Source organism: Poecilia mexicana, unplaced genomic scaffold (genome assembly GCF_051168715.1).
Source record: "Poecilia mexicana isolate PSO_F unplaced genomic scaffold, ASM5116871v1 scaffold_2, whole genome shotgun sequence".
NCBI classification, from domain to species: domain Eukaryota; kingdom Metazoa; phylum Chordata; class Actinopteri; order Cyprinodontiformes; family Poeciliidae; genus Poecilia; species Poecilia mexicana.
The window spans coordinates 34,317,147-34,343,855 of record NW_028263371.1 but is presented as its reverse complement, the minus strand read 5'-3'; the positions used below and the strand labels follow the sequence as shown (position 1 = coordinate 34,343,855).

General features: G+C 38.4%; 1 protein-coding gene across 1 annotated transcript in view; it reads left to right on the top strand.

Annotated features, from left to right (window-relative positions):
• The first annotated feature begins 1,363 nt into the window (after nucleotides 1–1,363).
• Nucleotides 1,364–26,709, top strand: part of runx1 (RUNX family transcription factor 1) — a 28,952-nt gene continuing 3,606 nt past the window's right edge. The window contains exons 1-6 of the mRNA XM_088015042.1: nucleotides 1,364–1,671; nucleotides 4,780–4,931; nucleotides 5,017–5,127; nucleotides 7,829–7,985; nucleotides 9,792–9,896; nucleotides 24,666–24,869. Coding sequence (XP_087871168.1) covers nucleotides 1,644–1,671; nucleotides 4,780–4,931; nucleotides 5,017–5,127; nucleotides 7,829–7,985; nucleotides 9,792–9,896; nucleotides 24,666–24,869 — 757 coding nt within the window. The 5' untranslated portion in view covers nucleotides 1,364–1,643. The remainder of the gene's footprint in view (nucleotides 1,672–4,779; nucleotides 4,932–5,016; nucleotides 5,128–7,828; nucleotides 7,986–9,791; nucleotides 9,897–24,665; nucleotides 24,870–26,709) is intronic.

The following is a 26,709-nucleotide window of genomic DNA, read 5'->3' as shown; positions in this document are numbered from 1 at the left end:
TAAGGTTTGTGCCTGGAACGTGTAAACTAATTTAGTAAATCCTTTTGGAAAGTATGAATATTAGTTAATTTGTTAACGGTTGTTATTTATTTTGCTACTTAAAGTATTAAGCAACTAATTAAGGAAAAATAGAAATATGAATATTTGCAATAGCTATTCATGTCATGTTCATCTAAGGTCTAAGCCTTAGGAATATTTGTTTTATAAATAAAGTACAATATATATTTTTTTTTTGCAAACTTTGTTTTTTAACAGGAATTGCATAGCCATACAATTACAATGTGATACATATAAAACAAACCATACAATTCCCTTAAGTTAAAAGAACAAAACAAAAAACGCAACAGAACAAAACGACCTCCAATCACTCCCAGGCAATAAGAAAAAGTCATAAGGAAAAGGACAAGTACAATCAAATATTTACAAGTTATCCCATGTTGCCATTTAAATCCTGAATTTTAGGACTGAACATTATAGTTGCAGAAAGAGAATGCTTAAGGTGTAAAAACATTAAAATATGTATGAATTATTTGGAAATTAATAATAACAATAACTTTAAAAAATATAATTTAGATATTAATTCCATACTGTTGGAATTAGGTCATAAATATAAAGACGGGTATATTCATACATCTAAATATCTGTAGATATTTAGATGTATGAACTAATAAAAGGGAGATTAGAAATTTATATGTGCCTTGGTTGAGGAAAAATACTTTTATCACATGATTTAATTTTGAAGATTCCTAAATAATTCAATAAATAAATAAATAAATAAATAAATAAATAAACCAAGTCATAATACAAGTAAGGATATAGAGAATTGTAATTTTTACGGACTGAATTTGTTAAAATAACTTCTTTCAGTCGTTCCTTTCGTCAAATTTTGCATGAACTACTGCCCCCTGCTGGACCCGTACAGTTCTGAAAGTGTGCCGTTGACGCGCAGCCCTTCGAAGCACGTCTTTTTGTTTCTGGTCACTGTGACGGCCACGTTCTGGCTCCAGTGAACTTCACTGTAGTCATTTCTGACTTTCAACAAGCTTTTCATTTTCTATGGTTCGAAATGAACTTTTTCGGGCGGACGAAACGCTCATTGGTCAGTTGAATTAAGACTAACCCTGTGATGAGCTTCCTAATTGGTTAATACCTGAGCCATGCTGTCAGTATGCAAATAGTGCTCTATGCCGGTAAAAGCTTGTTGTCTCCATCAGGATGGCCATTCATGTGTTGAAGAGACTAAAAAGCCCGAAGAGAGAGAGAGAGAGAGAGAGAGAGAGAGAGAGAGAGAGAGAGAGAGAGCAGCTGCTTCACACCCGCACATCTCCTTTTTCTATCTAACTTCTCCTTTCACTTCCTAGTTGTTGGGAAGCCCAGTTTCTGCTCCACAGCAGCTGCTCGACACTTTTTTCTCAAATCGATCACAGATCTCAACAAACCACTTTCTGTTTTGGAGAGCTGAGCCACTTTGGGTTTGCAGTCTCGCGCATCCGGTGCGTCTGGGATTTTACCCACATACCAGAAGTAACAACCAGCACCTCTGCAGATCTTAAAGAGTACCGAGTAGTGCGAAAGAACTGCGGGACTGCAGGCGAAGGTCCTGGAGAGCTCTGAGGTCGGGTTGCTGGCACTGAGGCGCACAGATGGTGTTTCTGTGGGATGCAAAATACGGTAGGCCTGCACGACTTCCAGCCGGGCTCCTTGTTCTTCACTGGGCAGCGAACACCTTTATAACCATCATTGACCATTCGCCACCCCCCAAAACACTGGACGTGTTTTTTATGACTTCATCAGTCCAGGCTAGAAAAAACAGTAACAATAAACTGAGCCCAGAAATCTCGGTCCAAATTTTAAACCTGACAAATACGGTGAAAAAGGCTTCAGGGTCGGTTGAGGACGGCAACGTCTAATTCGCTGTGTGTTCAAAGAAATTCTGCTTTTGTTAATAACGCTCTGGTAGAAGATGAAAAAGTAACTTTTCTCTTTACTATCCTCACATTTGATGAAATTATTAGGTTCTAAAAATATCTTAAGTTGTCCCGCAGATTCAAAGTAAACGCAACTTGATGGTTGAATTCTAAAAGTCTAATGCAGATGTCAAAAAATATATATATTAAACTAGCATTTTATTTTGTGTACCTTTTTAATTAATTAAAATTTGTATTTATGCAATGCTTTTAGATCTGCAGAGTTCCTTGCAAGCCTGGATAATAAAGAAAGAAGAAAATTTTATACCATGTTGATAAGCATGATATAACATTTTGAGTTATTCTAGGAACTCAAAATTTGAGTTTCCACTAATCATTTTTAAAGGTATTTGTCCTATTACATGTGGAGTACAGAAAATTAGCCATGAATGTCCATGTTTAAAACATTGCTTTTTCTCTCTGTAAACAACATGCAATCATGTTTGGACTACACATATGACTTAGGCATTTTTTAAATATTACTGAAGAAATTCTGTAATGAGGATATATTGTAATTAGTATTTGATGAGTCTTGATTGAAATTCAGTCAATCAAAATTAGTTCATGTCAAAAAAAAAAAGCAGCCACACTTCAAATCAAAATGTAATGCCAGCGAAACGTCGTCTTCCACAGCTGAAGAGCAGAATGCATTAAAAACTGCAGGACCAGGTGTAGAAACAATATTTCTTGTTCCCACAATAGCATGAACAATTAAGACATTGGTACAATTTAGTGACTGCAGAAGCAAAATTCTGCAGATGGGACAACTACTGCTTAAAGCACCCAAGACCTGCAGTATTACTATTACATTTTACTGGAAATAATTTAAAAGTGAAAGTGAAGGGAAACATTACTGCTGCATGCAAACACATTTCAGTAGAAATGTTTCATATTTACAGCCTGGGTCTGTTTTCATTTGGCGGCTGAAGTCTCTGGAATTTATCTGTGCGACTTTTCTTTCTTCTGCTCTGATTCCATCAGTCTCAAACTCTTCTTGCACTTTAAAACTGAGTTATTTACAGGCTCCTGGGGGACTTATTCTGTCCTGCGGCTAAATCTTTAGAAATGTTGGGATTTCTGAAGGCATTTTCCAGTACATTTTCTTAAATTAACAGTGCTATTTTTGCTTGTCCTATGAGCTTTTGATCATGAACATATACTTCTTTTTCCTTTAGTTCCTTGATCACACACTTCATTGTAACTTGGTCAAACACTACACTAAAGCTGACCCAAAGACTCAGCTTTGGTAAATAAATGCAAAAAGCCCATCGTTTTATATAACCAGCATAGATATGCCACCTGCACCCTGCTTATTGTAAATGGTGGCAAGATAAATTTGTGGTTTAGCTGAAAATGATTCATAGCAGCCCAGTCCTGACTTTAAACTATGCATAGAGCTAAAGATTAGGGTAATGGTAATGGGGCCTTCCAAACCCAAAGACCTGGAGCTTATCACCAGACAGATTGTGCAAATAATTGAGTAATTGAGAAAGCTGCTCAGCAGTTGGAATCCCAAAAACAATTTTTCATTGATTGCTGAGAAAAAATAAATAAATAAATGAAAAAAAAAAAAATATATATATATATATATATATACATATATATATATATATATATATATATATATATATACACACACACGCACACACAATGTTTTTTATAATGAAAAAACATTTGAAAAAATTTGCCAGGGTTATGAATCATTTAGCTTAACTGGGTCCTCATCCACCCCTGTATGTTAGTTAGTTTTTAGAGCTCTCACTATAGATATGAGCAAATTTAGGCGAGTTAATGTTTTCCTGCAAACATTCCTGCATTTTCCTAAATGGCATTCATAATATGGATCTATGTTACACCATATTCACACTCCTTGGCAAAGAGGGAATTGTGAATTGCTCCGTAATAGTTTGTCAATGCTTAGAACGACCCAATATAGTTTGAATGATAAAAGTCCTTCAGTTATATTTATTGGAAAAAATAAAAGCATGTTGATATTTAAGACTGAGGAAAGTTTTTGTTTTAAAAATGTATTAACATGGGATATTTAAATATTCTAAATATTATGAGGTTATGATTCTACAATAAAAGATGACACTAACTTTTCAGGCGTCTTTACAGGGGTTCCAATCAGCAACTGAGGTAATGTTGTCACCAACTACATTCACTCCCTCTCCTGCTATTAACTTGTTGCATGTCATTAACATAGAAAGTACTCCTGCATCAGTTCATTAGTTTGTTTTTGGTGTACCTGCTCCGTCTTCTCAAACCCCCAGTCAGTCGTAGCAGACGGCTGCTCACACTGGGCCAGGTTCTGGTTCTGCTGCAGGCTTCTTCCTGATAAAGGAGTCTTTTTCCTTTCCATTGTCGTTGCATGCACTTTACTGCTGAGGGATTGCTGTAAAGTCAACGACAGTGCAAGAGATTGTCTACTGTCACTACGTGCTCGTCCAGGAGGAGTGAATGCTCCAAGTCAATAATTGATTTTGAATAATAAACTGCACCTAATTCACTGTTTGATAATTAGGATCAAGTGGAATGTGTGTGGCTGAACTGAAATGTATTTTTTGTAATGTGCCTTCGGATGACATTTGTTGTGAAATGGCACTACATAAATAAGATGAATTCAGTTGAACTCAGATTCATACCATCTAAAATCCAGTTATTTTTAAATTAAGAGAAAAATGACTGACAAAGTGTTAGCTAAATGTTTTGAATAATAAAAAAAATCACCTTTTTAAAGAATTTGTTTTCAATATTATTGTATGTGTATATCTGTAGTATGACTCATACCGCCATGTTCATTTTCTCCCAGATCCAGCCCCTGGTAGGCGATACACTCCCCCCTCCACTTCCCTTGCCTCGGGGGGGAAAATGGCCGAGGCTTTGCCTCTAGGAGCCCAGGAGGCTGGTGGAGGGGCCGCCGTGATGGGCAAGTTCCGCATAGCGGACCACGGCATGGCTGAGGTACAGCAACAAACTCTTCAATAATTGAAGTGCTTTGATTTATAATTGAAAACAAAAAATGTGATGCCCTTTTTTATCTTTGTAGGTGATTTCTGATCATCCAGGAGAGCTGGTAAAAACTGACAGCCCAAATTTCCTCTGCTCTGTCCTGCCCACTCACTGGAGGTGTAACAAGACTCTTCCCATTGCTTTTAAGGTGTGTACTAAACATTTTTGATTGGCACTGCACATATATATATATATATATATATATATATATATATATATATATATATATATATATATATATATAAGAAAGGAAATGTAGATTTAGTTGCTGGAGTTTGGATCAGCAGGAGTAAACCCTCACTGAAATGTATTTGCGCTGGAGCCTTTGCTTTTTGCCCTGATAGAAACTCTCCAACCTGAAGTTCATATGTTAAAATTCTTACAGTGGACCCCCACCTACTTCCAGTTCAGTCTGAGGCTTTTTTCATTCATTACTATTTAAAATATTTGAAAGCTTGAAATATCTGTACCCCTCCAATGGAGAGAAGGAAGACTGTGAATGTTAACTTTATTAGCAGCAGTGCTAAGGTGGTTTCCATTGTTTCTATCAATATTAAGGTATATTTAGTGTTTGAACTATTAACATAGCCAGTTATTGTTTTAGAGGAGATCTCCAGAATTGACGGACTAAAGCTGTTCTCTCTAACCGGGGATCCACTGTACATTCATTAACATAAACATCAACCGAAAAAGTGTTTATGAAAGATTTAATTCTTTATTGAACTGTGTTCAAAATATTTAGTCTTTTTTTCAGGACTAAATTTATGAACTGTGATATTTAGCAGAAATATATTAATATAATTTACTGCTAATAAAAAAGTGATAATATCTCCAAACATTTTTTTATCTGTATTTCAACATTTTAGTCCTATATGACCACTTCATTCTTGTCATTCATTCCCAGCATTCTGAAAGCACACTGTCTGGTGTTTTATTTGTTTCCAGGGTATTCACTCACATGTGAATGTATGGTAGGAGGCTTTTCTCCTCTTTCAGACTCAATGCATTTGTGGAACAGCATCTCTAAGCTGCAGAACACACAGCAGATTGATTTATTGAGTTTTATGCATTAGTCTTCCCACATGCATTTCTCTGCTTGTTTGTGAATTTGGAACATAATGCATCATTATGAAGCATAATGAGTGGCTGTAGCTACGTCTTACTGAAAATGGATGTAATGCACATATAATGCACATTTCATGCACACCCATAAAAGCGCCCATCTAATTGTGTGTTATAGCACAAACATGATGGAAGTGCAGACAGGTATTTCATATTTTTTTCTACAGATATCTGCACATTCAAAATTTTGCTGCATTTTTTTGCTTGATTTTTCAGTCTTTTACTGCCCTTATTATTTTTTTTTTGACAACTCATAATGCAAACATCAACATGTGATTATTGAAGTACATTACAATCAATGTTTAACTCACAGATTAATGGCAGCTTGTCAGTCAACACAGGTTGCAGTTGTTTGCTTAGAGAGCTCTATGTGAGAAGAGAAACCGTCCATAGTACTATATCTATCCCGGACATTTGCACAGCAATGGTAGATTAGCGTTTTTATGGAAATAAGCCTTGCTGGGCCTCAATAACAGCAGGTGTTAAGGAGAAGAACGGACTCTAAACCCCTCGTTTTAATTTTTCTAAAGTATTCACACCCATTAACTTTTTGGGATTTTGTCCCACCCAAACTACAAAACCTTAATTGATTTCGGGATGTGATAAAATGGCACAGTGCGTCATTGTGAAGTGTGTGATAGTATGAAAAGTGCTATATAAAAAAAGTTTGATGAGTTAATTCATTTGGCTGGGCTTTGGCTAGGCCACTATAACACATGAATCTGTTTATCATTAACATCTGTTGTCCTGCTGGAAGGTGCTGGAGGTGTTCAACAGCCTGTAATCTTTTTTTCTTTCAAGTTTCTACTGGATTTAGCCCCATCCATCTTCCTGTCAACTCTGATCAGCTTCCCTCACTAAGCTGGTGTATTCAGGGTGATGTAAAGTGTTAGTTTTTCTTTACATGTTGTCAACAATTCAATTTTGATCCCATCTGACCATAGCACCTTCCTCCACATGTTTGCCATTTCTCCATCTGAGCGGTAATTCTCCGCAGTTCCTCCAGAGTTACCACAATCCTGTTGGCTGTTGCTTCGCTACATCGTTATTTTCCATCCTCTTCACAATTATGCATTGCTTTGTGTTGGTGTGACAGACACCATGACAGACCAACACATGGTGTGACATGTTGGTCACACCATGTGTTGGTCTGACCAACACAGAGGATTAATATTAACTTTCTAATTACAGGGTTAATTGAGGAGCCATTTTGTGATGACTTCATGAAGGCAGAGTTTCAGAAAGAGCAGGAGTTTTTAAAGTAATAGAGACCAAATTTCAAGGCGTTAAATTACAAGGCGAAATTTCTTTTTAATTACTTTCGAAGTGTATAGCATTTTTTTAAAGAGCTGAAGTTAACATTGTTACTTGATTGTGCTATACAATGGCACTCTGGAAATTACTCCCCCTTAATACTTTTGGTTGACTTCAAGAGACTTATAGATGCGTCAGTCTGTACCAAGTAGGACCCGCAGAACTGAAGTATCTGTGTAAATGCTGTGATACATTTAAGCAGAGATAATGTGTGAACAATAAGAACCAAAGGTTTCATTAATAACATTATAATGTTAACCTCTAAGTTTTAACTTTCAGAACTTTTATCCATTTTCCAGTAAGTAGAATAAAATGGTATAAAAAGCTAAAAAATAATTTCATTTTATTTTGTATTAGGGTCTAACAAGACAAAAGTTTCTAGACTGTCATAATTTTGTTTGATGTTTGTCCAGTTAGTGACCCTGGGCGATATTCCTGATGGTACTTTGGTAACTGTGATGGCTGGAAATGATGAGAACTATTCAGCAGAGCTTCGCAATGCCACCGCGGTCATCAAGAATCAAGTGGCCCGATTCAATGACCTGCGATTTGTCGGCCGCAGCGGGAGAGGTATGGATACATGACACAGAACGTGAAATACTAGGGAGAGTCTGTGGTTCTTCTTGTCTCATCATGGTTGAATTTTAATGGACACGTTTTGAACAGGCACTTAGTGCTGAATGGATAAAATAGGGGAAGTAAATGTGAATAAGAACAGCATTCATTCAACTTCCTCCTAGCATTTCATTTAGTATCAACCTGGCTCTGCCAAGCCACGCCCTCCCCATTTCTGTCTCTAACGGAAACACTGGACCACAGTTACTCTAAATCAGCCACAGGCAAATGTCCCTTCCTATCTATTTAAAACAGCACTCCTGTGTACACAAATTCCTTCTGCTCTTCCACACATTTAGGAATGTTGAAAGCTGTGCTTAGTCTTTTGCCTTCTTGAAAATATAGACACAACTGACAGAACTTTGTAGAGGGATTTCACAGTGCTGCAGAAATAAAACAGTAATGCACTTTTAGTTAAAAGCAACATTGAGGTGGGTGAATTCCCAGCTTTACTACAGTGCCACAAATATATAAGTTAAAGATCTGGATGTCTGTATCACTTCACAACTGCAAATCACTTGAAAACAGAGCTGCTGCAGGTGGTTGAACAGCAAAATGTGTTTCTGATATGCAGCAAAATCATTACCTGATTGTGTAATTCTCTGACATTTTGATATTCCTTATATTGCTGAACTCGGCCTGTGTTGGAAAAATTTCAGATTTTATTGGGATTTATAAAAAAATAATTTATGGCATTAAATATTATGTACAAATAAGAATAGAGTGATGTGCATTTATATTATATTTAATTGTCCAAGTACTTCAGAAGGATCCCTAATTGTACTCTGTAAATCATATTTTTAGCTTTCATAGAAGGTTTTTTATATATATATATATGTGTGTGTGTGTGTGTGTGTGTGTGTGTGTGTGTGTGTGTGTACTTACAAAGCATGTAGCATACAAATATCTCAACGTTTGAAGTTTTAATGTGACAAAATGTGAAAACCTTCAAGCGCTGTGAATGAAAACTTTTACATCAACAAACAGAGAAGTTTGTTATAGTTTGATACATTTTCTTCATAACAAACACTTAGCGACCTTTTGAGCTTGGTTTGTTCACCTAAAATGTATAATTATTTAAAAATAAAGAATTAACTCAGTTTTTGTAAAAAAAAAAGTTAATGAAATCCACAAAGTTCTTAAAGAACTCAATGCTACACTAGTCTGTGTGTGTCATTTGTGACAAGTTTTCAGTCTTTCTTATAGTTCCTCTTTTAAACAGAACAGTTATTATTTTGTTTTGCAATATCTGAGCACTAAGCCAAAGACAGAGCTCAGTTCATCTCCTCCAAAAATCAGACACAATGGCTTTGGCAGTTATTTATCTTCCTCTCTGTCAGACTGTATATAAACTCTGAATTAACTCATAGTTTTTCCAAATTACATTTTCATATTCCTATGGATTGGTTTCTGTACAGTAATGAATGTTCAGTATGTTCTGTGTTAGAGTATAGTGTACAATAAATGACTAAATTGAGGAATAAACTTTTTAGGTGCCACCTTGTGGCCATTATTAAATTTTCTCATGGAGTTGAAATAAAACATGAGGCTCTAAAGCTGTTTTGTAATCTTACAGCGCGTCTGCATGTATACTGTAGCTTGTAACAGTGTTCATGAATAACCTAAATTCTAAAATGTATGACATGTAATTACCGAAACTGGTTACATACAAGTGGATACCAAATCTAAAGAAATTACTTTTATATTTTACCTTTTCTGTCTCTACTCTTTCCCCATGGTTTCCTTGTTTGTCCTCTTTAGGAAAAAGCTTCACTCTCACGATCACAGTGTTCACCAACCCTCCCCAAGTGGCTACATATCAAAGAGCTATCAAAATCACAGTGGATGGTCCCAGAGAGCCACGACGTGAGTAACCCTTACTTACATAAATTTATTGCAGTAGGGGTGCATCAATCGCAGTTTTTTGGCCAATCGCCTGTCACCAATCTTTAAAAAGCCTGGCCTGCCGATTCGATTTTGGCCAATACCTTCTTTTTTTTTTTATCCGAAATGTCACTAAATATGCCAAGAAAGTTGCTGAGTTCACAACAGTGGGGTGACTATTGTTAACTGCAAACGTGCAGATATGATCTGGTGGGCTGGCCTGTCAGTCAAACCTCTCTCACAGGAGAGCAGAAGAGGACAGTGGTTGATTATTAGACCTTTGCTGAGTTAGACAAGATAGGGGAATAGGTTTAGCTTCACATGTAAGTATCAGCCGATCACCAATCTCCTAAAATTAAGAAATTTGGTGTTTGATGAGTGTTTAAATACTGCATTTAAAACTATATTATTTCACAAAATAAATACAAGAAAACTGTCCTGATCTATTGAAGAAGCACATATTGCTGTATAATTTTTATTCACACTGTCAACTTAAAATAACTAATATTAAGTTAGAAAAATATAAAGTCTTGATTCAATGTTTTATTAAACCCTCTTTTAACAGATCCTAAATAATGTGAGACTACATTGTTCTAAACCATTGGAATCTGACAGTTACATCAACATGAATGCTTTAATAACACACAAGAGGCACCTCAAATTATCACCATCACTCATGGTTCAACACAGGACACATAAACGTGCAACAGTTTAAGCATATAATAACCCTATAATCTTGTACGAATGAGGACAAAAATCATGGATCACACAAAAAGTGGATCACTTTGAAAATATCCATGAAAAAACAAGCATCACACATCATGGGACACACAGTCAGTCAGCTTTAGCCCTCAGCTTAATCCATCACCATTCCATAAACATTAAAGCACACATACTGTTTTTAAACAACCCTGGTGAAAAATAAATACTAAGCATATTAAATTTAGCATACTTGAATCCACATTAATCATCAGTATACTTGAAGTATGTCATTTTGGAGCAATTAATTTTGTGCATTTTAATACTAATTAAATCACAAAAAATCACAGTTTCAAGTATACTAAGTGTATTATCATGTGCTTTATTGGAACAACTAAAGTTATACTTTGTATGCTTCAAGTTTACATATTTTTATGTAATATGAACATGCCTGATTAGTATATCTTTAGTGCACAATTTTTGTGATCAAATTACATTTAAAATACATTTAGAATGTCTTATAAGTATATAAACATTCAATATTTTATATATTAGTAGCGTGATTACAGTATGTTACAATTGCACTTTTGGTTTATTATAATTGTTAATGAAGTACATTCTTCAGTTTCTTATCAATGTCTTTTTGTCATGAGGTGGGGGTTGAAGTGGTGAGGAGAGACGCTGAGAACCCAGGTATGGTGAAGATAATGAATTTAATGGTGAAAATAAAGCTCAGCAGTCCATACAGGCAGCACGGCAGAAACTAGCACACAGCTAAGTACCGGTAGCAACTGAATCACAGGACTAGACACGAGAGCTGACACTACCAGGACTAAACAGTTCTACTGGAGCGCAAGTAACACAAAAACTGAGACGTTAGACAAACCAGGACTTTACAGTTCTACTGGCGAACTACGACAACAAACGACGATAGACAGGACCCGACGAGGAACACAGACAACAGGTGGGTTTAAATACACACGGGGTAATTAAGGGAACGAGACACACCTGGGGAGCAATCAACGGGGAGGACAGGACAGAGACTCACAGGAACACAGGACTGAACACAGAAAACTCAAAAATAAACACGGAACCTAACACTTTTATTATTCTGCTTCGCCACTTTGTACATTAATGCTTCATAGACACCACAGTACTGCAAACATATCAGGCTACAGTACACAGAAAGATCAATGACAACACACTTTCAAGGTGAAAACAATTACATTGTGTATTCAATATATTCACATTTTTCAAGAGTACATTGCCAATAGGGCTGTTGTAAACGAATATTTTAGTAATCGAGTAATCTATCGATTATTCTTATGATTAATCGAGTAATCGGATAAAAAAAAATTATAAAATGAAATATTGGTAAATCTGGCATAATACCGGTGTTACTATCAGATATCACTATCAGTCCAATTTTTCATATTTGAGCATCCCTAACAGTTGCTCTTTTGTAGTTTAGAAAACTAACCTGTAACAATAATAGCTCACTTTCTAAGTTAACCAGAAGAAAAGTTATAGAAAAATCTGAAATTATATTGAATTTAATAACAAAGAGGCAGGCTCACAAATATGCTTATAAAAAATGTCTACAATCCAGCTTTTAGTTTATGTATTCATCTTCAGTGAGTTTAATAGATTAATTAAACTCACCTTGCCACCTAACCTGTCACGCTTTGGGTTTGAAATGCCGCCTGGAGTGGGGAGGAGAGGGCGAATGAACGAACGTAAGATGGGGTGGAGGGGAGGAAATAGACCAGCGGACTGACGAACCGTTAGACCGGGGGACGAACACGGGGGGAAGCAATACGGGATATTTACGACACCTTCACTGGTCACTCAGAAACTCATCTACCAGCCATGTACGATGCGCTCCGCCACCCGTTTCTTCAGACCGGGATATGAAATTTATTGTGCGGTTCGTCGGTAAAGCTACATTTACACGGTAAGCATCAGCTACTCAGCCGCCCGCCCTGTTCAGTCTATCCGCTCACCTCAGCGCTCTTCCCGCCGTTCGCTTTCAACCAGCAGCCCCGGAGGAGAAATGCTGCCGTACTCCAGGCATTCCCCCAGTCATTTTAAGGATGCTTATTGGTTCCCCAAAAACGATAAAAAGTCGGGCATTATCATCAATCAATAAAATCCCCACGGGCCAATCTTGAAGATTGGACTTTATGCCGCTGAGACTTAGCTTTTGTCAACAACTCAGAGGCGGAAGTGAGAGCTCCGCGCAACGCAAATGAAGTCCCGGCCGGAACACGGTGCGCTAACTAATAAAACATAAATTAAGGAAGCTTCGAGGCAGGTAAATTTTCCTCGAGGAATTTTAGTAATCGAGGTACTCGAATCATTCGAGGAATCGTTTCAGCCCTAATTGCCAATATACTATCAGAGAATTGTACAAATTGTCAGCATATTAAAAGTTTACAGACAACATGCTCATGAAAATTAGCACAATAAAACATTAGTACACTTTAGAGGAAATGTGAAAAATATTTCACCAAGGAGAACAGAGTATTGTTTTAATACAATGTCACAGTATTCCAGTATTACTGCAGACAAACTGAGATTTCTCCTTCCTAAGAACAGTGAGGATCAACGACAGAACCATTCACTGAACTTTACAGAGACCTATAAAAATAAAAATAAAACAGTAAGGCAATTAAACTGAGAAAGCACTTGTATTTTAAAGAGTACATAAAAACAGCAAAGAGAAAAGTACGACTTACAGTTTTAAGACGTTGTGAACTCACTATGTATGTGGCATCATCAGAACTGATGATGATTGGGACCAAATGGAAAGTGGAAAAACATTTCTGGGTGACTTCTTTGCCTGTTTATGTTAAAGTAGAAAAAAGTCATCAGAAATATCATAGAGCCAGTGGATCCTGGTATTAACAATTACGTTTTTTTAAGTGTGGACTTAAGAGAGACAAATTACCTTAAAAGCTTTCCATCCATGATCTGAACACACTGATCCATTTTCAGATATAATACATCATATATATCTGAAAATGGATTGAGGGTGGTGAGGGGGGCTGGTGGTGCCCATCTCCAGCAGCCATCAGATGAGAGGCAGGGTTCACCATGGACAGGTCACCAGTCCATCACAGGGCCCTGAAAGCCAACAATGAATAAAATGCATGAGAAATGGTAGATTAACAAGGGGAATAAATTCAGTCAAATTATTTTTAAATCAAATCATGCTTATTGTAAAAATATGTTGAAGACAAAAACAATGACGAACAAGTTATAAACAAAAGCCTCATAATATTGAAGTCTCTTTGGCATACTGAGTTTAATTAAAACCAGGTTAAGTTTAGGGAGAAAACTATACTAAGTTGCAACACGCAGAGCCTCCAAGCTGTTATAACCATAGACATTAATACGTAGACGCCTCATGGAGCAGGTCGGCCTGTTGCTGCGATACGTCACAGCGTCCGCCATATTGAATGTGGAATATGTGCCAGTAAGCTAGTACAGGTAAATGGACCGAACTTAAGAAATTGCCATTCGACAAAGTATTTTGTGTTAATATCTGTCATTGATACTTACTGTAAAATCTAGTGGAGTAAAAGTAGAAAGTACCCATTATTAAATCTACTTAAGTAAAGTACAGATACACGAAAAATGTACTTAAGTACAGTAACGAAGTACTTGTACTTCATTACTTCCCACCACTGATCTGATCCAAATAGTAAACTCATCGCTCTCTTCAGGTGTTTTCCCCCAGGCTTTGAAAACAGCAGTTATCAAGCCACTGATAAAAATGAACAATCTAGACAAATCACTACTGCAGAATTACAGGCCGATCTCCAACCTCCCATTCATCACCAAAGTTATTGAAAAAGCAGTTTTTAAACAATTAAATAACTTCCTAACAATAATGAATTGCTTTGACTCCTTCCAGTCTGGTTTTTGTTCTCATCACAGCACGCAGACGGCCTAGTCAAAGTGTTCAATGACATCCATATAAATACAGACTATGGGAGAACCACAGTGCTGGTTCTGTTGGACCTCAGTGCAGCTTTTGACACTGTTGACCATGACATTTCACTGAATCGACTGGAGAGTTGGGTCGGACTCTACGGTCCAGTGCTCAGCTGGTTTGAATCTTACATAAAAAACTGGGATTTCTTTGTTTTAATCAGAAACTTCTCATCAGAGAGGTCAAAGGTCACATGTGGTGTACCCCAAGGTTCAATCCTAGGACCCCTTCTATTCAATATTTATATGCTCCCACTGGCTCAGGTTATAACAGGAAATAAGCTCAGCTACCATAACTACGCGGATGATACACAGCTTTACATCACGATGTCACCAGGTGACTCTGACCCCATCCAATCACTGAATAGATGCTTAGAACAGATAAATGTGTGGATGAGACAAAACTTTCTCCAGCTGAACAGAAACAAAACTGAAGTTATTATCTTTGGACCTAAAGAGGAGCGAACTAGAATCAATGCGCAGCTTCAGTTATTACAACTGAAAACCAGCGATCAGCCCGAAACCTGGGAGTAGTGATGACCTCTGACCTGAACCTTCAGAGCCACATTTAGACAGTCACAAAGTCGGCCTTCTATCACCTGAAGAACATCTCCAGGATTAGAGGACTGATGTCTCAGCACGATCTAGAGAAACTCATCCATGTGTTTATCTTTAGCCACATTGATTACTGCAACAGCGTCTTCACAGGTCTGACTAATAAATCAATCAAACAGCTGCAGCTGATCCAGAAGCTGCTGCTCACGTTCTCACTAAAACCAGGAAGATAGAGCACATAACTCCAGTTTTAAAGTCCCTACACTGGCTCCCTGTAGCTCAGAGAATAGACTTTAAAATACTGTTAGTTTATAAATCACTGAATGGTTTAGCACCACAATACATTAAAGATCTGTTATTGCTGTACCAACCGTCTAGACCCCTCAGATCTTCTGGTTCTGCTCTGCATCCCCAGAACCAGAACCAAATGAGGAGAAGCAGCATTCAGTTTCTATGCACCACAGATTTGGAACAAACTTCCAGAAAACTGGAAAACAGCTGAAACACTGAGAGCCTTTAAATCTCACCTTAAAACCACCTGTTTAGAGCTGCTTATGGCTGAATTAGGGTTAGAATGTGGGTTTTAATGTCTTTGATGTTTTTTAATGTTTTTATCTTTACTTTTCATCTAGTTATTAACTTCTTTTTATTTCTCTTTCACACCGTCTATGTAAAGCCCCCCGGAAAACGTCCCAATTCAACGAATCTATATCCAGGGGTGTGAGAATCCTTGTTAAATGACGTTTAACTAAAGTCCTACTGGGTTTAGAGTCCCAGTTGACGGCGTTTCAACTAAAAACCTAGAGGTTAGAGTCCTTGTCAAACGGTGTTTTTCACTTAAGTCCCAGAGGGTTAGAGCCCCAGTTAAATGACATTTAACTGAAGTCCTAAAAAGGGTGCGGATTTTAATGTTTTTATCTTTTTTAATCTTTTTCAAAATGTCTTTCTCACTGTTTAATCAACGTCACGTGCTGTTTTTAATTATGTAAAGCACTTTGAAATGCTTTGCTGCTGAAATGTGCTATACAAATAAAATTTGATTGATTGATTTGATATTTACATAATTCCATAATGTAATGTACATTTAACATTTCAGGACAAGAAACAAATGATTTTCTTGTATTTATTTTTTATACAATGAGAAATGACTTTTGATTTATAAATCAGTCATTGTCAAACAACTTTACTTTTTTCCAGAGAAAAATATCTTTTTTGACAACGTTTGCTGTCAACTCTGCTATTGACAGCACAGAGTGAAAATAATTCTAACAGAGTAAATCATTCTTATTTCATTACATAAGCTACATTAATACACTAATACTTCAGATTGAGGTATTTAAAAATACACAAAAAGTGAAAGAAAAAAACATTGATTTATTATACAGGCAGGGTTTCAGTCTGCTGGTCTCACTGGGAGAACTCCAATGACTTCTGAGACGTCCTGGTTCACAGGCTAAAGCCAAGGATAAAAAGAGAAATGATCTAAACATGTAATAGAAAATACATATATGTTTCCTTCATATTCAGAAAAATACATTTTCAGCATGTTGGGCTCTGACTCGTAGCATCTTCATAGCTAAATATCAACATGGTGAGGCTGAGCTGGAAACAGACTGAAGAACAGCAGCTCCAGCTCTGATCCAGACTGATCTTTCCTCACTAAATCCTCTGGTTTTTAATTAACTTCTCCTCTAACAGCAGTTTTTCATCAGCTCTCTCATTAGAAAACAGTATGAAAACGTTAGCTGCTAAGCTAACAATCAGCGGTTATGTCGGGCCAATTAAACTACATAGGAAATATTTTTCGGTTGTTTAAAAGCAAATTTCTGGCTGCAAAGTCAAGTAATTCTGATCTTTCATCCTTACCTGGGGAAGGTAATCCTAATGTTTGTTTCGTAAAACGGTTGAAACAAGTCCACACAGCACAGGAGTTAAGGAGTTAAGGAGCTCCGATCGCTCTGCTGCCACATTCAAGATGGCGGACGCTGTTACGTACGACTCAGCGCTCCATGAGGCGTCTAGTATATGGTGTCTATGGTTATAACCCTGAAGTTGAATGATTGTTATAATAATAATAATAATAATAATAATAATAATAATAAAATTGAAAAAATGACTATTTCTCAAACAAATTTAAGTTTATATGTACTGCACTGTTTATAATTAGACGAAGATAATAAGTACTTTGAAGCAAACTTACCACCAGCTAGCAACACGTTAGCCGCCTTCGCATCTTCGAGCTCCTTTCATGACCCACATTTCGTTTCCATCCAGTTCTTGTCCAGTTATGTTGTCTAGGACGTCACCAGCTTGAATTTACCAAAACTATTAACTATTATCAAGGCTCTCTCTACTTTTAAGGTAATATTATGCGAGTAAAAATGGCAAATTTAAAGAGCATCTGTTGTGTCTTTACTCCAACATAGTATAATTAAATAAAGAGATTCACCTCGTAGATGCAGCATGAACTTTACTGATCTTCACTCAGCCTTGAATACAACATATCAATGCGCAGGCGAATAACATAAAAGGCAACTCAACAAAAAGGGGAGTGGCTCCGCTAAAGCAAATAGATCCACTACATATACTACACTCCTCCCCTTTTAGAGTAATGCGCTACGCTATAAGTAACATGAAACATTTCCAATATATTAAACACAATGCGCTAACCAGGTAACACACATTGAACCCTCAGTTTTTTTTTTTTAAACAGAAGTCCCACAAGTGAACTCATAAATCCAATCTTTTAGGGGGTGCCCTGAGTCGTTCAGGGTTACGTCTAGGAGCCTGTGGAGTGCTCTCGGTAGGGGGCATGTCCTCAGCAACTGGGGGTGTCACTGTACTGGGTTCAGAGTTGGTTTCAGGACCAGGTGGACATGCTGGTTGCTCTGGTGTCTTTGGTTGAGCATTCAACAGCTGATCCACATGACGTCTCCAGGTATGCTCTCCAGTGTCCACCTCGTACATCAGAGGGCCGCTCCGAGTGATTATCTTTCCAGGCGTCCATTTTTCCCCTCGGTAGTCACGTGCCAGGACCTGCTGACCCACATCGAAACTCCTTGGCGGTTCACGTGCAAAGTTGCTGAACTGTTTGTTCTGCACTTCTCTCCTCAGGTTCGGCTTCAGAAGGTCAATGCGAGATCTGAGCTGTCTATTCATAAACAGCAGTGCAGGTGACTGATTAGTCGTTGCATGTACAGAATTCCGGTACACCAGGAGGAAATTGTCAATTTTGTGTTGAATAGAGATGTCGTCTCTTGTCATTGCTTTCATGGCCTTTTTAAATGTTTGTACGAACCGTTCTGCTAACCCGTTTGTTGCAGGATGGTGAGGTGCTGACTTGAAATGCTTGATACCATTCTTTTTCATGAAATCTTGGAATTCTTCAGAAGTATACTGTGGGCCATTGTCACTCACAATTTGCTCAGGCAGGCCATTCCTGGCGAAGATGGTTCTCAAAACAGAGATGGTCTTTTCTGATGTTGTTGATTTCATTGGGACTACTTCTGGCCATTTTGAGTGAGCGTCCACAGCTATGAGAAACATAGAGTCCATGAACGGACCAGCAAAATCAATGTGCACTCTCTGCCAAGGTGCAGATGGCCATTCCCACGGATGTAATTAAAGGAGCCTGTGGTGGTGCATTTTGAACGCTTAGGCATCCTGGACAGGTTTTGGTGATGTCCTCAATCTGTTTATCTATCCCTGGCCACCATACATAGCTACGGGCCAGACTTTTCATCTTCACCGTACCTACATGAGCCTCATGCAGACTGTCCAACACTCTGGTGCGAAGCTTGGACGGCACTACCACCCGTGATCCACACATCAAGGTTCCCTGGCAGACTGACAGCTGATCACGTCTTGCTGAAAACTCAGGAAAGCATGGATTCCCATGGGCAGGCCAGCCTTGTACTGTGATGTCATACACCTTGGAAAGTGCTGGATCATTCCGCGTTTCTTTTCTTATCATGGCATTCGTAACTGGCAGCTGGTCTATCAGTGTTGTGTGGAACATTTCTGCCGGGTCACCTTTTGATGCCGGTTCCTCCACAGAAGTTGACAGTGGGAGGCGTGACAACCCATCGGCATTGCAGTGTTGTTTAGTCCCCTTGAACTCGATGTCATATGAGTGTGCTCCTAAGAACAGGGCCCATCGTTGTAGTCGCGCAGCTGACATCACTGGGACTCCTTTTCGTGGGTTGAATATTGACACTAGGGGCTGATGATCTGTCACTAAAGTAAACCTTCGACCATAAAGGTAATGATGAAACTTTTTGATACCCCAGACTAGACTAAGGGCTTCCCTGTCTATCTGTGCATAATTGCGCTCAGCACTAGACAGCGACCTTGAAGCGAATGCAATTGGGCGTTCAAGTCCATTATCCATCGTGTGCGACAGGACTGCGCCAATACCATACGGGGACGCGTCACATGCCAGACGGATGGGTCTGGACGGATCGTAGTGGGTAAGTAGCTCGTCAGATGTAATTAGTCTTTTTGTTTCTGTGAAGGCCTTCTCACATTTTTCACACCATTTCCATTCCACTCCTGTCTGTAGCAGCGCATTTAGTGGGTACAGCACTGAGGCAAGGTTTGGCAGAAACTTGTGGTAATAGTTAACGAGACCCAAGTACGATCTGAGTTGTGACACATTTTCAGGTTTAGGTGCCTTCAGCACTGCCTCAATTTTCTCTTGTGACTTGTGCAAGCCGTGCTTGTCAATGACATGTCCGCAGTATGAGATTTCACTTTTGAAAAACTCACATTTTTCTCTCTTTGCCCGTAGGCCATACTCATTCAGCCTGGTGAGTACTTTGCTCAGGTTTTGGAAATGATCATCATCATCTTTTCCTGTTATGATAATATCATCCAGGTAGCATTGTGTTCCAGGTATGTCTTGGAGCACCTGATCCATGGCTCTTTGCCAGATGGCTGGAGCTGAAGCAACACCAAACACAAGACGATTGTATTGGTAAAGTCCCTTATGCGTGTTGATGGTTAGGAACTTTTTGCTTGACTCCTCCACTTCCATCTGGAGATATGCCTGTGACAAGTCAATCTTTGAAAACTTTTTCCCACCAGCCAATGATGAGAAGATGTCCTCTATTCGTGGCAGGGGGTACTGCACTGTGCGCAGCACCGGGTTGATGCTCACTTTGAAGTCTCCACATATACGCACTTCACTTTTTCCTTTCTTCATTACTGGAACAATGGGTGTAGCCCAGTCACTCCAGTCAACTTTTGAGAGAATGCCTGATGCCTCCAAATTTTGTAGTTCGGCGTCTATCTTAGGACGCAGGGCATACGGCACCGGGCGCGCTTTGTGGAATCTTGGGTTGGCATCTTTGTCAAGTTCAATCTTTGCCTTAATGTGTTTTAGTTTACCAATGCCTTTCTCGAACACATGTGCATTAGCCTCCAATAACTGTGACAATCTCTCCTCAGGCCTATGGGTGGAGCTCTTGAGGTCTGTTGAGATATTCAGGGCTTTTATTGCATTCCAGTCAAGCTGAATTCTTCTCAGCCATTCACGTCCTAGTAGTGCTGGCCCTGTGGTTTTCAGGACATAGAGCTCTAGCTTGTGTGTTTGGTCACCATAGACCACATTCACTTTAAGTTTCCCTTTTGGTGACACTTTTTCACCTGTGTAAGTTTTCAGAATCACTGATGTCTTTTTCAGTGGTAAGTGGGAGAACAGTCTGTCATAATCGGTTTCAGAGATCACTGACAAAGCTGAACCTGTGTCCAGTTCCATCTTTAGTTTCACTCCAGACACTGTCGTTGTGACCCATATGATTTTTCTGTCTTCTTCGGTTATGCTATGCAGTTCTAAGCATGACAGGTCATCGTCTTCACTGCTATTTGTGTTGTCAGAATGTTCTGTAACTTTGTGCATTTCAGTTGCTTTGACCTTTGATTTAGGTTTGAACCCTTTGTTCTTTCCAGATTTTTCTCTTTGGGTATTTATTTGGTCTGATTTGCATGCTCTTTCTATGTGACCTTGTTTGTGGCATTTCCTGCATGTTTTGTCTTTGAACCAGCAGTCGTTTGCATTGTGTGAGGATTTACCACACCTATAGCAGTTCTGCTTTTTCCTATTCAAGGACATTTGATGCACTTCGTTTTCTAAGCTTTTCTTCTGTAGCTCTGACGCACCCTTAGCTGCTGTTTCCATGGAGATGGCTAGCTCGAGTGCTTTCTTCAAATCTAGCTCTTTTTCGGACAGTAGTCTTTTTTGTGTGCTTGTACAGTGCATGCCACATACTAGTCGATCTCTCAAGGCATCATCAAGTCCCGTTTTAAAGTCACAATGCTGCGAGAGTTTGCGCAGTTCGGCCATATACTCAGATATGCTTTCATCTTTCGTTTGATTCCTCTTATGAAATCTGAATCTTTCTGCTATCACTAGCGGTGCGGGATTCAAGTGCTTCTGCAACGTATCAACAATGTCTTTATATGACTTGCTCGACGGTTTGGCAGGGCTCAGGAGGTTACGGAATAGACTGTAAGTTTTAGCTCCCATTAGACTGAGGAGGACGGAACTTTTTTTCTCATCCTCGATATCATTAGCGTCGCAGTACAACTCCACTCGCTCTATGTATGATTCCCAGTCTCCACTTGAACTATCAAACTCCTCTACTTTTCCAACGCAAGCCATTTTGTACATGAAATCCAGATATTATCCGTGTATCTTTTCACTGTGTGCTATGCACTGTTACTCACGGATGCTTTGCTAGGTTTCGTTTTGTCTCCTGCTTTATTTCGTCCTTTTCTCCGTCCCTCCGGAAAAAGAAAAGTTCATGTCTCGCAGTTGTTCAGGGTCCAGATTACTCGTCGCCAATTTGTTGTGTCTTTACTCCAACATAGTATAATTAAATAAAGAGATTCACCTCGTAGATGCAGCATGAACTTTACTGATCTTCACTCAGCCTTGAATACAACATATCAATGCGCAGGCGAATAACATAGAAGGCAACTCAACAAAAAGGGGAGTGGCTCCGCTAAAGCAAATAGATCCACTACATATACTACAGCATCCCTTATCTTCCCTGGCTTCACGGTGATACTGTTCTTTTTATGGCGCTTTCCTAAAAAAATAATAATAATAATAAAAAAAAAGAAAGAAAGTGTGCATTACCGCCACCATCTGGTCGGAAGTATGAACTGGAACTAATGCCATTCACTAATACGTCATATATCTGAAAATGGATTAAGTAAAAATAGCTTTTGTGTTTTAGCTAAACAGCTGAAAACAACAGATCATATTCAGAGAGATGTAAAACTGAAGATACCTGATACATTTACATTTGTTTTTGTTGTAGAATCGCTGTCACTAAACTTTCATTGTTTGATGTTTTGAGGCATGGACACATTATTTACTTTGTTAAACAACATTACACTAAGTTCCACTATCAGGATTATTAATTGGGGCCTGCCATAAGCAATGCATAGGGAGAGCAGTGACTGACCTGCTTCGCAGGTCAGTCACTGCCTCCATGCATTGCATGGCAGGCACCTATTGTTCTACACCCAATAGAATGTCTCTTTATTTATTGGGGCATGCCATAGCAATGCATAGGGAGAGCAGTGACTGACTTGTCAGTCACTGCCTCCATGCATTGCATGGCAGACACCTACTGTTCTTCACCTAATAGAATGTCTCTTTATTATTATTATTATAAATATAATTAATTATTCTTCCGTTACCGTTAATGTGGCTCGTACCGCTGCGAGAAACCCCACAAAAGTGGTATCAAAATGTGCGGCTCGATCCCGGCATTGGAACTATTATTTTTATTGGGATTCTGTGTAAAAATGACCACATAAATTGAGAAAAACAAAAAAACTTGAGTCTGAGGAACTCACAGCATCACTAAGATTTCTCTCTGAAACACACACACAGGACAGTGGAGGTCTGACTCCAAAACTCTGTTTAACTCCCCCTCACAGGCACAAATAGCGGCCTATTGATCTCAAAGTTGGTCATGACATAGATACACATGCCTGCTCCTGTAAAATGTTTTCAAAATTTTCCTAGGGCTTATGGTTTTTTGTCAGGGTCCTGGAGTCCAACGCTGGGTGTCTCACAAGTATAGAAACCTGACTATCTGACGAGAGAGCCAGCCCAAGTGCAGATCATTAATTACCATAGCAACGGGTCCTAGACAGAGGCAGAGAGTATTCCCACAGCAATCAGATCTCACAATGTATTGTGGGAAGAATACATATTTCCTGTGACTATTCATGTTTTGCTTACATAAAATTATTACTTGTCTGAATTTCTGAGTGTAAATTAAAATCTTTACTATGAAAATTGAAATTGTTTTTAGAAATTAACTATTACTAACTTTCTTCATGTTTTGTATTTTGGACCATGAGTGAGAACCACATGTGCGAAGCTTATAGTCGTCTGACTTTGCTTTTCAATGGTGACTCATATTGTCATAATATACCTGACAATATTTACAGTTACTGTGTTGTAGTGGTGAGATAATTATGTCAGACCTGCATATATCTATTTTTCATGTCAAATTTGAAACGCTGGGTTTAAAGTGATGGGCACAGTTGGCAGGCCCCTTAAAATTTCTGTAGGAATTTTCTAGTTTTCTTTTATTCTTTGCCATTTTAACAACATAGTAAAAGATTAAGGCACCTAAAAAGGCATACTTCATTAGCTAAAGTATACAGTGAGATGTAAATTAAAGCTTTAAGTACAATTTTTTTTAAATCTATTTTGAGGATATATTTTAAAATACACAAAATATCTTTAAAAGCATATTGTTTCATTGGTTCACTTGTGTCATGATCCGTGTTTCTGTGTGTTTATTTTTTGAGTTTCTGTGTTTATTTGTTATCCAGTTCCCTGAGTCTCTGCCCCGTTGATTGCTCCCAGCTGTGTCTAGTTTTTCTGATTACCCTCCCTGTGTATTTAAACCCACCTGTTGTCTTTGTCTCTTGTCGGATCCTTGTTTAATGTCGTTGGTCGTCTTATGTCAAATCTTGTCGTGTGATGCCTGTTTTCCCCGTGCAGTTCTCCGTTGTTCCGTGCCTTTGAAATTCATCATTTTCACATACATCCTGGGCCTGCCTGCATCCGCGTCCTCACCTCAACAAACCACATAATGTCAACCTGAGCAAATACATATTTTGTTCACTTAAAGTATACTTTAATATATTTCTTAAAAGTGTATTTTGGTACAATTATAATAAGTGTGTTTAAAGTTATCTTAAAATTGGTACAAGCATGCTGTTAGTGTATTTTTGTATTTATATGTAATATACTTAATACTTAGTATACTTAAAATGTACCTACACAAATGTAAGTATGTTTGAATACTAAATTATATTTTTTCACAGCATTAATGCTGTATCACTAACATGTAGTTTAAAGAGTTACAGGTTATATCGAGAGAAAAAAAACAGTACTGTGTCAGATTACAAGTGAACCTTGTTTTGTTGACTGATCTAAAAAGAGAAACTTCGTGTTTTGGCCTCCAGGTCATCGTCAGAAGCTGGATGAGGTCAAACCTGGCTCACTGGCTTTCTCTGATAGGCTTACAGAGCTGGAACAGCTGAGAAGGAGCTCTATCAGAGTAACGCCTCCTCATAATCATCATCATCAGCAATCTGTAAACAGCCACCAATCTGCAGTCCTCACTCCGGCAACATTTTCTAGCCCTCCACACTCTGGACTAACAGCTGGTAAGACAGTAAAACTGAGTGTGCACTCCAGCACTTCATCAAACTAAAGATTGGATCTGAAAATATTCAGATTGAAGTTATTCTACTTCCATAAAAGATTTGTTTGTTTGAAGGCTTTTCCAATTTGTTATTCCTGACTGCATGGCGAGGTGCTTCTTCTATACAATTGATCACCAGGATATCTGAAAACAACTATAATTCCCAGAATATTTGCAGTGACTTCTCTGTAATCAGGACAAATAATTGTGCTTTAATCCAAACAAAATAGCAAACATTAATGCAGACCCTGATATTTGCAGGGATGAGACCACAACCAGATAGATTAAATCTGTGAATACTTGAGACCTCCTATAAAAATGTGTGTGACTGCCTAATACAATTGCTCAAACACCAAATATACCTTATTGTGCATTAATACACACAATGAAAACCGTCATAACTCTTCCACAGAAGCTAATATCCATGTTTTTTCTTATCTCTGCTACAAAGGAGACCAGCCAATTAGTCCCAATGAAAATAAAAATGGCTGGATTGACTGCTTTGCAAAAGGCAGCCAAACGCAAATTAGGTCACATTACACCTAGTTATTTCAGCTTTCCAAGCTGCATTTTCTTTTGACTATTTGATTAAGAAGATTTTCTGCAAATAATTTGGAGTCACATTCAACAGAAGTCTAAATTTCCGCAAATAGGTGAATCCATGAATATTAAACTGCAAATAGGTGAGGGCTCACTGTATCTATGGATCTTTTGGATACCACTATTCAGGTGTTCGAAAGACTAAAAATGTATCTGGATCATCTTCATGGGATTCTGCTGCTAAGACGTTGTTATAAACATTTTGGGCTTTTTTCCAACCAGATGGTAGCGGCGAAAAAAAAAAAAAACAGTCCAGATTAGTAAGCCACTTATGTGCCTTGACCATAAACACATGCTATGAAATTCAGTCAAGGTACCAAGTTCTCGATTTCAAGATGACTGTTCTTCATTCTGAGACACAGCCTCCCCACTGAATACACGGATGGAGAGATACCATAAGACAGTAGTTCCCAAACTTTTTCTTCTGTGAAAAGTTCTTTGCGTTTTGCTGGTTTGCTGCCGTGATTCTAACACAAACCTACGTAGCTCCGCCCAGCAGCAGCAGGTCTCCTTCACAGGTGGAAACCCAGCGCGAGCGTCTTAGCGCTCATGTTGCGTTTAAAGGTGGCTCGGAAAAACAGGTTACAACATGTTAACAACGGATTAAACAGTTTTAACTGCTGATAAAAGTGACAGAGGACACAAATATGGGAAGTGAGGAAGCCTCTACTGTATCAAATTGGCATAGGAATAACAGAGAGTTGGCCATTCTAAGGTAAAAACCCAGCGCATACAGTGTTCATGTTTTTTTTTTTCATCCAGACGGCTTCCCGCGGGGGCTGCAATGACACGGCACCCCCCCTAGGGGGCGCGCCCCACAGTTTGGGAACCTCTGGCATAAGAGTCTAATTGCAGACCTCTATTTTTTTTTAGAATTCTGCTATAATTCAAGCCTGTATAATAATAGTTGCTAATGAAGTCCAAAAATGGTTAAAAATTCAAATATTGTGAGAATAACACTCAGAAGGAAAGACTGCACAATATCCAGTCAAACTCATTGTCACAATGTTAATGAGTGCAATCACAAACACAATTAATAAGGAGTGGTTTGATGCAATATTTGGTACATTATATATTTTCAGGAGAGCCATGCTGACTTGAAATGACCTTTAGTCACTTTGAGCCCAAACATTATGTAGATGTTAGAATCAGAATTCCTTTTATTGTCATTGTACACAAACGAAAGCACAATGAAATTTTAA